The sequence below is a fragment of the Argiope bruennichi genome, chromosome 7 (genome assembly GCF_947563725.1).
Source record: "Argiope bruennichi chromosome 7, qqArgBrue1.1, whole genome shotgun sequence".
NCBI classification, from domain to species: Eukaryota; Metazoa; Arthropoda; class Arachnida; order Araneae; family Araneidae; genus Argiope; species Argiope bruennichi.
In genome coordinates, this window is record NC_079157.1 from 44,211,708 (window position 1) to 44,229,640 (window position 17,933).

Below are 17,933 nucleotides of genomic sequence, written 5' to 3' on the forward strand. Positions count from 1 at the left end.
CCACATCAGATCTGCATCTAATTAGATCCGCATCTAAATAGAACTGCATCAAGTCTGCATCTAATCTGAACTGCATGCAAGTGCATCAAATTAGCTCCTCGTCAGATCTGCATCTAATTAGGCCTGCATGAAATCTGCATCTAATACGACCCATTTCTAAATAGATCTGCATCAGGTGTGCATCTAATTAGACCGTCATCAGATCCGAATATAATAAGGCCCGTCTCTAAATAGACCCGTATCGGACCTGCATCTAATTAGGCCCAAATATAATCAGCTCTGAATAAGGTCCGCATCTAATTAGATCCGCATCTAAATAGAACTGCATCTAGTTAGATCTGAATCAGGTCTGCATCTATTTGGACCTGCATCAGAACTGCAACTAAGTAGAACTGCATATAGATCTAATTAGGCCTGCATCAGATCTATCATCCAATTAGATCCGCATCTAAGTAGAACTGCATCTAATTAGACATGCATCCAGTCTGCGTCTAATTAGGCCCGAATCAGATTTACATCTAATTAGATCCATGTCTAAATCTGCATCAAGTTTGCATCTAATTAGATCGGAATCAGGCCTGCATCTAATTAGGCCAGCATCAGTCCTCCATCTAATTAAGCGCGCATGAGATCCGCATCTAAATAGTATGGCATCTCATTAGGCCCGCATCTAACTAGATCTGCATCTAATTATATCTGAATAAGGTCTGAATCTTATTAGGTCCACATCAGAACTGCATCTATTTAGAGCTGTAAATAACTAGATATATTCAAATATACATCTAACAAGGCCCACATCAGATCTGCATCTAAAAAAGATCCGCATCTAAATTCAACTACATTTAATTAGGCCAGCAGCAAGTCTGTATCTTATTACGCCTGTGTGGGGTCTGCATCTAACATGATCCATAACTAAATAGATCTGCATATAATTCGATCTGAATCCGGCCTGCATCTAAATAGAACCGCATCTAATTAGGCCCGAACATAATCAGATGTGTATCAGGTCTGCATATAATTAGATTCGCATCTAAATAGAACTGTATCAGTCAGATCTGAATCTGGTGTGCATCTGATTAGGCCGAATCAGACCTTCATCTTATTAGATCTATGTCCGATCAGAACTGAATTTAACAAGATATATTTAGATCTGCATCTAATTAGAACTAAATGTAAGCAGATCTCATTAGATCAGCATCTAATTAGGTCTGCATCAGACCTGCATATAATTAGACCCGCATCAGATCTATCATCTGATTAGATCCGAATCTAAATAGAATTGCATCTTCTTAGACCCGCATCTAAATAGATCTGCATATAATTATATCTGAATCAGGTCTGCATCTTATTAGGCTCGCATCAGAACTGCATCTAATTACATCTGCATCTATTCAGAGCTGTAAATAACTAGATATATTCAAATCTCCATCTAAAAAGGCTCACATCAGATCTGCATCTAATTAGATCCGTATCTAAATAGAACTGCATCTAATTAGGCCTGCTGCAAGTCTGCATCTTATTTGGCCTGTATGAAATCTGCATCTAATACGATCCATATTTAAATAGATCTGAATGAGGTGTGCATCTAATTAGGCCGGCATAAAATCCGCATATAATAAGGCCCGTCTCTAAATAGATCTGAATCCGGTTTGCATCTAATTAGACCTGTATCTGACCTGCATCCAATTAGGCCCCAACCTAATCAGCTCTGAAACAGGTATGCATTAGATCCGCATCTAAATATAACTGCATCTAGTTAGATCTGAATCAGGTCTGCATCTAATTAGATCCGCATCTAATTATAACTGCATCTAGTTAGATCTGAATCAGGTCTGCATCTATTTAGGCCTGCATCAGAACTGCAACTAAGTAGAACTGCATATAACTTGATCTAATTAGATCTGAATCTAACTAGTCCTGCATCAGATTTATCATCCAATTAGATCCGCATCTAAGTAGAACTGCATCTAATTAGACAAGCATCTAGTTTGCGTCTAATTAGGCACGAATCAGATCTACATCTAATTAGATCCATGTCTAAATCTGCATCAGGTTTGCATCTAATTAGATCGGAATCAGGCCTGCATCTAATTAGGCCAGCATCAGTCCTGCATCTAATTAAGCACGCATGAGATCCGCATCTAAATAGTATGGCATCTCATTAGGCCCGCATCTAAATAGATCTGCATCTAATTATATCTGAATAAGATCTGCATCTTATTAGGCCCACATCAGAACTGCATCTATTTAGAGCTGTAAATAACTAGATATATTCAAATATACATCTAACAAGGCCCACATCAAATCTGCATCTAAATAGATCCGCATCTGAATTCAACTACATCTAATTAGGCCTGCAGCAAGTCTGTATCTTATTACGCCTGTGTGAGGTCTGCATCTAATATGATCGATATCTAAATAGATCTACATCTAATTCGATCTGAATCCGGTCTGCATCTAAATAGAACTGTATTTAGTCAGATCTGAATCAGGTGTGCATCTAATTAGGCCGGCATGAGATCCGCATATAATAAGGGCCGTCTCTAAATAGATCTGAATCCGGTCTGCATCTAATTAGACCCGTATCAGTACCTGCATTTAAATAGGCCCGAACCTAATCAGATCTGAATAAGGTCTGCATCTAAATACAACTGCATCTAGTTAGATCTGAATCAGGTCTGCATCTATGTAGGCCTGCATCAGAACTGCAACTAAGTAGAACTGCATCTAAATAGACCCGAACCTAATCAGATCTGAATCAGGTCTGCATCTAAATAGAACTGTGTCTAGTCTGATCTGCTGAATCAGGTGTGCATCTGATTAGGCCCGAATCAGACCTGCATCTTATTAGATCTACATCTGATCAAAACTGCATTTAACAAGATCTATTTAGATCTGCATCTAATTATAACTATATGTAAGTAGATCTCATTAGATCTGCATCTAATTATAACTATATGTAAGCAGATCTCATTAGATCTGCATCTAATTAGGTCTGTATCTGACCTGCATATAATTAGACCCGCATCAGATCTATCATCCAAAATTAGGTCTGCATCTAAATAGAACTGCATCTTATTAGGCCTGTATCTAAATAGAACTGTATTGAGTCAGATCTGAATCATGTCTGCATTTTATTAGGCCCTAATCATAACTGCATCTATTTAGAGCTGTAAATAACTAGATATATTCAAATCTGCATCTAATAAGGCCCACATCAGATCTGCATCAAATTAGATCCGCATCTAAATAGAATTGCATCTAATCAGATCCATATGAGCCATTTATTTTGAAAGTTGGGCTAGTTTATTTTTTTTTAAATTTAGATAATGGTAGTTATAGATAAAATCTGTTATGATATTTTTATGTCTAAACAGTTTAAAGTTTAAAAAAATCAGATTCTAGTATTTTAGAGATAGCAGCTTTAGCTCTTAACAATATTGAAAATCTGTTTATTTTGAAAGTGGTGCAAGTCCATCTTAGAATTATTTTTGGCCGAATATATTACGGCAATATTTAGCTCCGGTTCCTGCATGGTGAAACAAATGTGCCCTTCTGATATCATGTCTGAAATCTAGGGTGTTACTATTATCTATCTTTGATAATGAAAATCGGTGGTTGTACAATATTTCATAAATAATAAAAAATATATCTTATTTTGTGTTTTGATAATAATATGTTTATTTCCAACACCGTTGTACAGTCCAGTGACAATGAAATAAATATCATTGATCACAAATTTTTGTTGTCAGGACATTCAATTTACCTGACGATCGTAATTTTGGAGTGGTAGAACGGTAAATCCGGGAAACCAGTTAATTGTATATTCCCCAGGATTATTTTTAAATAATACGAAATTGTAGAAAATATAATAAATGTTTAATACATGAAATGAAACGCGGATATTTATTTTCAACGCAACCTCTGGAGAAAGCAGTTTTAAAAAGAAATAAAAATACCGATAGAGAAACCACGAATTGTTTAACTATAATATAGTTATAACATTATTATTAATATTATTATTATGAAATATAATATTATCGATTTTAATATTATTATTATTGAAACACAAAATTAAGATGTACTTTTTATTATTAATGAAATACTGTACGACCACCGATTTTCATTAACAAAGATAGATGTACATAGAAACACCCTAGATTTCAGACATGATATCAAACGGTCACATTTCCTTCACCATACAGCAAAGGGAGCTAAATTTTGCCGTAATATATTCTGTCAAATATAATTTCAGTCTAAGATGGACTTGCACCACTTTCAAAATAAACATATTTTCAATACTGTTAAGAGCTAAAACTGCCATTTCCAAAATACTAGAATCTGATTTTTTTTTCTGTTACTTTAAATTGTTTACACATAAAAAATATCATTATAAGCTTTACCTGTGCTACAATTTACTCCATTTTTTTTCAAAAATGGACTTGCCCCACTTTCAAAATAACCGGCTCAAATATTTAATTAAAATTTTAATTAATTAAAAATTAAGTGAAATTTTGGTGTTATTTTGCGATAACTTCCGAAAATATTATCCCACAGAAATTGTTTATACATCGCGTTGAATTAATTATCTTTTGAATGATACCAATGTTTCACCTTATTAATTAAGTTTCTATTTTTAATGAATTTTCTAAAAAAATTTTAACCACATTTTCAACAATTTAATTCGTGCAAAACAAAAATAAAATTTAACCTGCACGAGCACGTTTCGCTTGTCTTGGAGAGGGGATTTTTTTTTTTTATTAATGTGTTGCCACCACACTGATAAAAGATCAAATCGAAAAATAAGTTAAATATTACTGAAAAACCTAGAAACGTGTAATTTTCAGCACATGTTTGTATGAAATGAAATAAATAATATTCTCTAAAAAACAAATCCAAAATAATGTTTTCTATAATCTTTTATCATATCAACATTATTAATTCAATAAATGAACTTTATTTAAGGCATGATTTAATATACAACCTTTAAATTCAGGGCCCAATGGCTAACTTGCTAACCTTTAATAATAGAAATACATGTGCTAAAACTGTCCAAATGAAGTAAATAATTATATTTTCTGCAATTTGAGTCAATAAAGGTTCGAATAAATTACGAATGTTTAGCTCTTATCTTGATCCTCTGCTGTTAGAATCATATTTAACAAAATTTTCTGGAAACCCTAGTATTTTAAATAAAAAGTGTTGCATTCTAAGCAACTAAATCAGTCACTAAAACTGACAGATTTATGAAAATTTCAATGTCACTATCTTATAAAAGCGGTTCGAATTTTTGTATGTTCGAATCATACAAAAATTCGAACTTCAGATTTCGACGAATCTCTCGGTTTTTATAGCAACATGAATTCGAAAAACATTTTTTTCGAAAATGTCCGTCTGTTACAAAAAAAAAAAAAGGCTTTAAATTAGATTTATGAAATTTGGTATATAGCCTTTATATCTAATTTGAAGAGTTCTATCAAATTTTGAAAAAAGTCCACTCAAAGTCTGTCTGTCCGACTGCTCGAATATAAGCAAATTCGATAACTACAAAGTTTAGTTTAATTATATTAACGTCCCGTAGTAAAGCAATACTAGGGCTATTTTGGGACCAACCTCGTAATTTTGAACCCTGCTCAGATGACGTGGACCACACCTGAGCTGGCACCCTCCTCTCCACACCACACCAGCGGGAGGACGTTTGACCCGGACGGTTTTAACGTACAACAGAACCCCTTACACGACTGTTGTCGCTGGAATAGGGTCTCGAACTTGAATCTCTCCAGCTCACGCGCCGAGCCTTTACCACGAGATCACCGCGGCCTCGATAACTACAATGGAAGCTATATTAGAAAGAGAGCTAGATTGATTAAATTCGGTATACAGACTTAACAGTCTAAAAACCTGTCAGAGTTTCAGCCAAATCCAACAATGGATTGACCATCTGTCAGTCTGTACTTTTAGAAACATGTATACGCAATAACTCAAAAACGGAATTACTAAAATATATCAAATTTTATATGAGATTTTGTGACTATAAGTAGAGTTTTGTGTCAATTTTTTATTTCAATTGAGTGGTAAAAAAGCATTTAAATCACAAGTTCATTTTTCGAATATTATTAATCGCCTGCCATAGATTAATCGCCAAAACAATCCTTTTTCGGATATTATTAATCACCAAAACAATCCTTTTTCGGATATTATTAATCACCAAAACAATCATTTTTCGGATATTATTAATCGCCTGCCATAGATTAATCGCCAAAACAATCCTTTTTCGGATATTATTAATCACCAAAACAATCCTTTTTCGGATATTATTAATCACCAAAACAATCCTTTTTCGGATATTATTAATCGCCTGCCATAGATTAATCGCCAAAACAATCCTTTTTCGGATATTATTAATCACCAAAACAATCCTTTTTCGGATATTATTAATCACCAAAACAATCATTTTTCGGATATTATTAATCGCCTGCCATAGATTAATCGCCAAAACAATCCTTTTTCGGATATTATTAATCACCAAAACAATCCTTTTTCGGATATTATTAATCACCAAAACAATCCTTTTTCGGATATTATTAATCGCCTGCCATAGATTAATCGCCAAAACAATCCTTTTTCGGATATTATTAATCACCAAAACAATCCTTTTTCGGATATTATTAATCACCAAAACAATCATTTTTCGGATATTATTAATCGCCTGCCATAGATTAATCGCCAAAACAATCCTTTTTCGGATATTATTAATCACCAAAACAATCCTTTTTCGGATATTATTAATCACCAAAACAATCCTTTTTCGGATATTATTAATCGCCTGCCATAGATTAATCGCCAAAACAATCCTTTTTCGGATATTATTAATCACCAAAACAATCCTTTTTCGGATATTATTAATCACCAAAACAATCATTTTTCGGATAATATTAATCGCCTGCCATAGATTAATCGCCAAAACAATCCCCAAGAATCATACGAAAGACGCCAATTCACGCCAATGGTTGATATTTCGAAAATATTGAACGCTAATGGCATGCAAGAAGTTCTCTGCCTTACCCAAGGTCCACAGTTTATGTGAGGAGGAGAATTATAACACTTTATTAAATAGCTTGGAAGAAAGTTATGGGAGGCCACACCCGCTGGTTTTGTAATCGTCCATCCCTTTTCTGAATCGATAAACTTTAAAAAACACTCTGTGCTTTTTAATTTTATAATCAATTTTAATAAGCAAAATTTTATGTATTGAAGTTTTCCACGCCTTTTTTTTCTATGCAGCTGATAAAACCTTCACTGGCATAGATTTTGAAGATGATTTCTTGTGGCTCTTTCTAAGACATGCGAAACACGACGCTTCGAGAGCTCTGCCCCATCTGCGGAATTTAATCAAACTTCGAAGAAATTACAGCTCTTTATTCCAAAGCATTGAAGATGACCTGTTCAATTCCAGTCCCTCAACTCAGTGTTTTTCTATACTTCCAAAAAGAACTCCGGATGGGTGTGCAGTCATTTTAATAGAACTTGGTAAGTATATTTCAATTATTTTTTCAGACAACTTTTAGAACGCAATGGTCTAGTGCTAGGGTCTTATTCTCGAAGCTGGAAGTTAGAAACCAAACTCTGCCAAAATTCCGCCGTATGTATAAACCTGGTACGCGTCAAATCTGACATCGTGGGCCAGTGTTCACTCTCCAATAGGGAACAAAAATTAAATGAGGGCAATGACAGCTCAGGGGACATCCTCGTCGTCTAACCACAGATGAAAATATTCAGATTAATTACGATTTTTGTCCAAAATCGCTTTTAGTCTTGTTTTCGAACAGAACATCAAAAATAATAAAAAAAAAAAAACTAAAAATATTTTTATTTCGTTGAACATCAGGTGTATAATCTAATAAGTCGGTGTATTATCAGGTTATCATCATCATTTAATAAGTCGATATAAAAAATAAGCATCAATAACTAGAATTTAATCTATTTCTAATTTGAAAATTTGTTGTATACTCTGTATATTAACCTAACTAAAAATAGGATAAAAATAATTTTTATGACCAAAGCTGCAAAAAGTTGTTGGGGATTGTTTGACATACTGTCATTTTGAGAATTTTCAGTCAAACAACTTCAAAGAACACTTTTTAATGCGAAATATTAACAATCCAAAATTAATAAAAAGCTGTATTATATAAAAATAATAGCTCTAAAAATAAATAGCGGTATTAAATTCAAACGTCATATTATGAAATAATGTAGAAATCAGAAACGAATACTAACTAAATTGCATAAAATATATAAAATAACAAGAGTTTGTAGAAAAGGAATCAAACATTCAACATCATACTATTTTTTTTTTTAAATTTCAAGCAATATATCTCTAAAACAAATTTTAAATTTTTTGACCTTACTTTATTTATATGCTCAATAGACACAGGTCTTATTAATATCTACTTACAAAAAAAAAATCGGAAAATTCAAACCACTGTTAGTTGTTAGCAATTATTTTTGAAATAAAGTATCTCAAAAATAAGTAGAATTTTGTTTAAATCAAAAACTAAATAAATATGAAAAAGTTCCTATGTCCTGGATAAATGAAGGTCTTTTTTATTAACTGATAATTATAGTTTTTGCGGATATAATCTTCCAATAATATGGACAAGAATGCATTCAAAATCATTAAATTTCTCACGAATACGATGTTTAAAAATTTGTTTAGATATAGAAATAAGAAGTTGGATACCTGATCGCATTCGGAAGCCATCTCCTTAAAATAATCAACCAGTCTTTCATTCCCAATCTTTCCAAAATGTACTTTTGTACATGATTTTGAATTTAACACTTTACGTATGGCAACTATGTCTAATACAAATTTGGATTTGACTGAAGAAATTTTTATTGTATCTGTGGCATCAGACAGGTATTTCTAGTCTTCTCTTCTCTTGCAAGGAAAAATATTCCAACACCTCCTGTTCCATAAAATTGCTGTTGGGGGAACCCGCACCCCGATGTACAGTATCCTGTCAGTGTCCTATGACGGTTCTCTCAATCTTATTAGAATGTCCACAATTTAGCAATGAACGCATTCGCTGCCTTCACTCTCCCCACATCAAATTAAAAGACATTCTTCATAAAGTTCCCTATCCCCATCTTTTTATCTTTTTAAAAATGATTGGTTTTTACTTTTTGATTTGATTCTTAAATAACTTTTAGATTGTGTTTTAACACGCTATCAGATTTTTTGTAGGTTTTACAGGTTGACAGGTCCAGGAAAATGATGCAATTGAGAAACAAACTTTTAAAAAATTTAAAATAAGATTAAATCTCACCCTATGTCAATCAAAAATGGTTCGTGCGCCAATAAACTCCATCAAACCAAACCAAACCATAAAATTAAATATCAAATAATAAAATGTGGTAAATCTAGATTCACTACCACCTCATGGAAGACTCCAACATCCATGAAGGATGGGGAGCAGCACCACCCTCTTTGGGAACCTATGGTGCTGAAAACAAGCTTATATGAAGATTTTAATTTTGTGTCTATTCTCCAAGATTTTCTCTGCTGCAATGTTAATTTCTAATAGTTCGATTTGGGGAAAATTGTAATACAAAATACATTTCTTGAAGGGCCATTTTGTCTTTAATGCAAAAGACCCATTTAACGTTACGTAAGCTGAGAGCATAACCAATCCCCACTGGAGCCACTGGTTGTACAACATTCATGGATACATTGTATGAATCGTTCTCGCAGTCAAATCATTTCATATCTCAGCTTCTGATTCATTCAATTCTAGAATGGTGTTGTTGTTTCTTATGGCACTTGCCATGGACAAGCCCGCTGCTCGAAGACAGCCGATTTAAGCCTGAGGGGGAGCGCTTCTTGTTTCTATAGTAGCGCCATCTATGAACGCCAAGATAACGACTTAGCTACACACACACCACAACCCTTTTTACGGGGCGGACTTCATTCACAGATCGTAATTTAGACCTGAATCAGAGAACGATCACCCCTGATCTAATACCCCTAGTGGTATTACATGGAGGACTTTGTGACCACGACAGATTTAACCATCAGATCAGCCACCAAGCACGCGGGGAATCTTCGGCCAGCGGGGTTCGAACTCGCAACCTAAGGGACGCGAATCCGACGCTCTACCAACCAGGCTATCCCGGCCTTCGAATGGTGTTAGAATGAAATCAGCAAATCTAATTTTGTCTTCTACATATAGAAAAACTTGTAAGCAAAAACAATCATAAATAACTCTAACTATCGTAATAATAATTTCAATAATTAAATAGAATTTCTCTTACTAAATTCTATATTTTTCCGTCTTATTGTAGGCAAATGGGACCCGGAGGAGTTTCCAATAGAAAATTTCAAAAGAATGTTCCTTTTTGTGTTCCTGCAAACGCTCAGAGACCCAGTGACACAAATCAATGGATTCAAGCTCATTCATGATTTCAAGGATACTAATATGAAACATCTGAGATGCTGCACTCCACAGAATATCTACCTGGAATACCACATCGGCTTGGCAAGGCTTCTCATCATCTTATCATAAGTATAATTATTAAACGACAGAAGTTTTCAATATTTTGGACTTTTCGGTGGGTGTGGTTTGGAAGCTTGGAGAAGGGGGTGCCAGCTCATGTGTCCTCTTCGTCATCTGACCGCGGTTCAAAATTATGAGGTCCGTCCCAAAATAGCCCTCGTGTTGCTTTAAAACGGGACGTTAATACAACTAAACTAAATTAGCAAGACTTTTCGTGGAAATAAAAGTACGAGACTTATAACAGTAAGCTAATTTAAAAGTAGAGAACATAACGATATCATAAATTTAAAAATGAATTAATTAAGAATTAAATTTGAATCGTTCAGAAATGTTATACCTTTAGAAAATTATGGTAAAAGAAAACTAGCAAACCTGAAAATTTATATCAACCAGGAAATATGAAAAAAAAAAAGTCTTTTTTAGTTTCATATGCATTAATTTTTATTAAAGTTTTGATTCGAGCTGTTTTAATACGAATTGCACTTATTAAGATGTAATAAATAAATGTTACGTTAACCTTCAGTTGGAAAAGCTATCACGTTGTGCAGGTAGGGAGTTGCGGCATCTTAAAAACGTCACGGGATTTTTTTTTTTTTTTTGTGTTGTATGCTTCAAATTTCAATAATTTTTTCCCTATTTATTACATTAATCAACTCAAAACAATATATGAAAGAATGTTTTTTCAATTCCTACTATTAGTTTACACTCGCCCTTTATGTATATGTAATGCTATTTAAACTCTAATTTCAATTTAATTAATTTTCAAGATTTGATCTTAATTTAGCCCATAGTAATTTCATTCTAAAATATTCTCTTATTTCGTGATCCAATTCCACTGTCTCTACTTAATTAATTCAAGAGAAGCTTTGTTAAATTGTTGAATCAGCTAAAATCTAACTTTCCCACACTGCGCGTGAAGAGGCAAAAATACCACTGATCAGGCAAATTCTTTTTTAAAATCTCCCTGTGTTTCCCCTGCCTTCACCACGCGTGTAACAATCCCTATCGAAATCTCGTAATATATTAGTACTATGAAAAAATGTTTTCCCTATCAAAATCATAGGTTATATAAGACCAGGGATAAAATGTCCAAGAGCTTTTTCCTCATTCCTTTTCTGTGTCCTCATCGCTTGTACATATGCCTGCTTCTTCAAAATCAAATAAAACGACGTCACGAAATTAAAAGTATCTTCACTGTCTTCAAACTGCATTCTGCTTCACATAAAATAATGTTACATACAATATATATATTTATATGTCTTGTTCAAATTTTCAATCGTTAATAAAATACTTTTTATTTATCCACTCAAGTTCAAATGCATTTTTCTAAACTTGTAATGGATGACACTTGATGTTAATACAGTTTTTTTTTCAAATATTAATTCATTAATTAAATTTGCCAAATAATTTCTATTTGGTCGCCAAAGTCGCCAAGTCCGTCGCCATGTCGCAAAATGGTCTCCAAGTTTGTCCCCAAGCTCTGAGATTACTGACACGGCACCCGATCATAAATAATATAAGATATATATAAATAATATAAGAAAATAAGTAGGAATTGACTTAAATTTTTTTTATATGTTACTTGTTTTAAAAAGAAATTAAACAAAGAAAAAGATAATGCAACAGTCTATTTATACTAAAAACGAATACCTTTGTTTTGTTCAACAGGTCAGACAATTTGGCCGAAGATTCGGAAAAGTTTCGATTGACATCAAGTGTTCCTCAACATGTATTGTTGGGTAGAAGAATTCTTCCTAAATATATATTTGATTATCTTAAATAAGCCGTGAAGTTGCCCAAATATTTGTCAGATTCCTAGATTTAAAGAAAGTAATATGAAAGAATGAAACTGCTACGTATGGTATTAAACATCGCGATTAGTTTTACTCACTTGCTTCAGCACTGATTGTCACTTTCAAGGCAATTATTTTATACTAGCCGCCTTTGGCGACCAGCTGGTTCGCCAATCTTCATGTTCGTTTAAATTTTAATAATTAAATATTTTACGCAATTCCTACTTTAACAGATTCTTCATCAAAATATTTTAAAACTTCAAATTTTGAGAGTCATATAATTCGCTCATAATATTATAAAGGCCTTCAGTCATAACGTAATATGTGTCTCTCTAATTTTCTGTGAGCTTCCGTAGAATTTATGCTTTAAATTAAAGGGGAAAGAATTAATCTTCAATTAATATAATAATATTTTTTACTGAAACAAAGCATTTTTTTATAATATGATTACTGATAACAGAGTCACTGAGCGTTTAAACTTTATGGGCACTAAAGAATATCTTTCTTAATTTATGTAATATCTCAAGAATTTGTCAACAAAATTTCTCAGATTCATCATGACCAGATCGATTCATTAACAATGTTTCATTTTAAATGCATCAAACACTAAGAAAATAAAACGAATCGTTTAAAATAATCGGTCGAAAACAGGTTTAAAAAAACTACTTAAAGTACGATGTACTTAAAACTATAAGCATATACAAAAAATATATAACTAACATAAATACAATTACAAAAGCATGCAACTAACCTAAAAATAATTTAAATCAAGCATCATCCGTTGATAATATTGTCAACAATCAGAACAGAATGCGCATGCGTGAATTTTCAAAGCCAGTTACTGTAACGCAAATGCGTGAATTTTTCTACGCCAGTTGGGGTAACGCTATGCTGATTATACATTTTTAATTTCCTTTATTCTGTGTTATTTTAATTCAAAAGTACTTCAGAATGAATCTGAATCATGGATTAATTAACAATATTTAATTTTAAAAGCATAAAACATTAAGAAAATAAACAGAATCGTTTGAAATAATCGGACGAAAAATGTTAACCCTAGCCTCATTACTGTTGAGGAATAGAAAAAAAAAGAAAAAAACCGGAGCCTTACTCATTTGGCGGTGGTGAAAATGAAAAGATTTTTGGCGGGAAAGTTAGTTTTTAATTAATAATTAAAATTCTAATTAAAAATTCAAAAAAAGAGACCTCAGGTGCACATTCCCGACCTCTAAGGTATACATATACCAAATTTGGTAGCTGTAGGTCAAATGGCCTAGCCTGTATACGCCAACACACACACACACATTGAGCTTTATATAAGTATAGATAATATTATTTATAAGTTTTTTTTATAGAATTTCGCCACTAATTTATAAATTTTATAATTTTTGCCAATCATTCATAAAATATTTTAAGGGCTAAATTTACATTTAAAATATAATAAACAAATGCCTTTGTTTGAATTCCCGTTAATAAAATTATCAACATCAAATCGAAAATATATTAATTCATTATTAAATCATTTTAAATTTATAAATAAAAGTCAAAACTTAAGTTTCATTGAAATTTACCACTGTGCAAGATAGAATTATACGTTACAGACCCTATGGTATCATTGATTGCATTCAACAGGAAACAAACAATCAAGTGATAACGCAATAGACGCAGAACAGTTGAAGATGAAATGAAAGTTACCATTTCAATATATGTTAGCTCTCCAAATGCAATCAAAAGCTTACATTTGCAATGAAAATATAAAAACGAGCAAATTTAAGAAGATTTGTTTGTATTTCCATGGTATAAAGAAGCGAATTAGCAGAACCGTGCATGTTAAATTCATTAATGGCCAGTCTTCATTTCAGGAGAATTAGTATGTTGCTTCCATGTCCAATCTATTACAAACCAATGTTTTCTTTTTTGCTCAGTCTATTTGATGAATATACAGGGGGATTCCAAATTCATGGTACAAACTTGGAGAGGAGACAGATACAGATAACGTTTAGATAGGAAACTCAGATCACAGTCCATTTCTTTAATCATGAATATAGGATGTTTCGATTCAACTGATACACTAGTGAAGATAGTTTAATGAAATTTTCGGTAGTACGCTAACGTACTCTTCACAGAAATCGAGCTTATTACTAATTATCGAATGGCAACAGTTCAATGTAAACAAAACATTATACGAATTTCAGAGTGCTTCGTTCATTGAGCATTTTTGCAGTTGTACTGGTTCAAATGCTCTGGTGCTGCAAAATATTATTACGTGTGTTCTGAAGATAGTTCCTCATGTCACCAAAGAGGACATTCAGTCAGAGGAAAGAAAATATGAAAGAAATTAAGAAAAGAAAAAACTGGGAAACAAAACGTTCTATGAAGTACAAAAATAGGCTTAATGTTTCCAGATCACTAATCGTGATAAGATTAATGCACCGTTTCTCGCCAAGCATATCAAAATCGTGCCAATCGTCCAAAAAAAACTCCCTACAAATCTACAATCCTTGGTATATACGAGAAATGCTCATAAACGGCTTTTAAAGTTACAATAAAAATTGTCACCATGATATTTAGCTAGAAATAGCAATTTTGGCACTCTTATACTAATCTTAAGTCTAGCCATAATCGTTATGACTTGCCTACGGAAAATTTATGCTCATATCTTCCAAAACAATTATCCAATAAAAATGCTTTTTTCATTATATTAGACTGAAAAGATTGCTTTTTTTTATGATATAAATTTCATTTTCTTACAATTTTTCATTTAATTTTAATATTTTTAATTCAGTTTGATAAGCTATCTGAAGCAATGTTTTTGAATGCTATGGTAGGATTCAAACTCTCCATCAAAACATTCAAGCATGTGCTTTCGCCTATCATTCAATACGAAGTAAAACTGTTACTTCAGCATTTATTTAGTAATATTTACATTTTGTAATTTGCAGTAAACTGTTTTAATTGAACTGATGTGTTTTAGTCGTATTAAAATACAAGGTGAAATGTTTTTTAAAGAAATACATCCCATATTAACAATTAAGAGCCTAAAAATCCAATAATCTAGGCGACTATTTAAAACAATAATTTATTGTAATAGGAATGTATGAACGCAAATGATATGTTAAAGCGCAAACACAGGAAATAAGAAATGAAAGTGTAGCGATCGTAGCGCCACCTTTCATTCATGTTATTCTAAAGCGTTACCTATCTACTTTCCCTAATAGAATCTATGTTAATACTTCGCCCGGGGAATCCCCGTTCTATGTATACAGGCGCTAAGCAGTGATGTTCCGATAGTTGTTAGTGAAATAAAGAGTTTATTTTTCTAATAGCGATGAAGTGCTTTACACAACACTCTAAATGAACATCACCACAATGGTGACCCGGAAAAGAGATCACGTCCGGGTCACCAATTTAGTAGTTATGAGATGCACGAGGATAGAACCTGGGACCTTGTGGTTCGCAGTCCAGTAACAAAACAAGGATACAAAAATGTACGCTCTTGTAGCGTAGTTGTTAACTGGATTATATGCTATTCACCACAAAAGGAAAAAGAAATATTGTTAATGGAAAGGAAAGAGTTTAAGGGCGCCATGAATTGAGCATGTTGAACTATTTCTATCTATTTCTCGATTTTAACATCCCGATTGCTTTTCATGAACCATTCGGAACATCTAATGTATGAGATTTCAGTTGAATCAACTGATGGTTTCGTTTCTCAAATATCTGCCGCTTCTCAAGCTTGTCTGAAATAGATAGAAATACATGATCGACGCTGTCAATCATGTATCACTAGTGACGGGCGATATTGAGAGTTCTTGTAAACATTTCACTTGTCAACGACGCCATCATTAAAGGCTTTGTCGTTTTTTAATCTATTATTTACGTCACTTCCAACCATACAGTCCTGTACAATAAACTATTTTTGAAATACATTGTACCACTGTTGAAAATGCCATAAAAATATCATCACTTGTGTAGAAATTTGAAATGAAACATCTGGTTTCCTTCGAGTTGAGACACCCCGTATTTATGACTGAACAAATAGTTTTCATCTTGTGTTTCCTATATGAATACTGTTCGAATCCTTTTTCTCTATCTCACTTCTAAGTTTGTGCCAAGAATTTGGAATCAGCCTTTATATTGTTACAAAATTTTTCTTCTACAAATATCGCAAATTAATCGTAATAATGCAGCGCATTTACTCGCTAGTTCAGCAGCTTTCTTGCTGTCTAATCCTCCAGTTTCTCTACGTGTCGGCGACTCCGACTCCTCTCACACACGACTTCTGACGATACATACACTTCTGATGATCCACACAACAACTTCGCAGCTTCAGATTTCCCGTCTTTTATAGTTCTGGGGCTAGAATCTTCAGACCAATCAGGACGTATCTGAGTGTATCTTAATTCCTACTGGATGGATCGTGAAACTTCTCGAACTTTCCATTATGATCCATTTAGTCGCCAAACTCGCCAAATTCGTCGCCAAATGGTCGCCAAGCTCAGCACGCACAGGACAGATTTTACAAAGGTTTTAACGGTTTTTCCAGGATGACACTATTTGTGCCGGGTAGCAAAATTACACATTTGTAACAATATTCTCATATTCGTTAACAGTTTTTATATTAGCATGCTGTATACATTTCGTATAAGCACCAACTAATCTATAACAAGTATCAAAGCGTAGCAACATCATTTTGAAATTCTTTCTTGATTTGTTTTTAAAATATTACGAGCAAATCTGTTGTTGTTTTTTTACTATATTTTACAACTCTCTTGATGTTTATATATAAAAAAAATTTATAAATGATTTACTATCGATTTTTCAATTATTTCTCTAAAAAAAAAATAGGAGAAAAATTTAGGAGTGAAATTTTCCTTAATATTCATTTCACTTTTGATGTTTTTAATTTTATTGGGAAGAATTTTACTTCTTTCTTCTTAAAATTAACTCTGGCTATAGATGAGAAAACTACATGTTAACTTCGATTGCTCAGGTAATAAAGATTTGTTATATCGGGAAAATATTTCAGAAGAGCTTACTGGCAGTAAAATAGTATCAAGCTAATATAATTCTTCTAATTCTTTAACTTTAAACTATTTTTTTTTATTTATAGCATTGTCTTCCAGGACGTTATAAAGAAATCCACTTCATCAATGGGTCTGCGCTCTTAAAGCTTCTATATGTTGTGGGAAATCCCATCATTTCAAAGAAGATAAAGCAAAGAGTAAGTATATATATGAAACAAATGACTTAATACTGAAAAGTTCTTTTCTCCTTCTCTCGGGGGGGGGGGGGGGCTGGTGGTAAGGTCTAGGCTGAGGAACCGCTGGGTTTCAGGTTCGAGACCCGATTCCATTGAAGAACCGATGCGGGTCTGGTGCACGCTAAATCCGACGGGACCGAACGTCCTCCCTCTGGTGTGATGTGGAAGTTGAACCTGAGGGGTGTGCCATCTCAGGTTCGCCCTCGTCATCTGACCGCGGTTTAAAATTATGAGTTCTGTCCCAAAATAGCCGTAGTATTACTTTAAAATGGGACATTAATATAACTAAACTGAAAAGTATCTCTACATATGTGCGTGTATATG

General features: G+C 33.2%; 1 protein-coding gene across 2 annotated transcripts in view; it reads left to right on the forward strand.

Moving 5' to 3' along the window:
- The window catches only part of LOC129974947 (retinaldehyde-binding protein 1-like), a 59,321-nt gene that overhangs the window by 28,313 nt on the left and 13,075 nt on the right, over positions 1 to 17,933 (forward strand). For both annotated transcript variants that reach the window (XM_056087763.1, XM_056087764.1), the window contains exons 3-5: positions 7,285 to 7,530; positions 10,342 to 10,535; positions 17,460 to 17,570. In XM_056087763.1, coding sequence (XP_055943738.1) covers positions 7,285 to 7,530; positions 10,342 to 10,535; positions 17,460 to 17,570 — 551 coding nt within the window. The remainder of the gene's footprint in view (positions 1 to 7,284; positions 7,531 to 10,341; positions 10,536 to 17,459; positions 17,571 to 17,933) is intronic.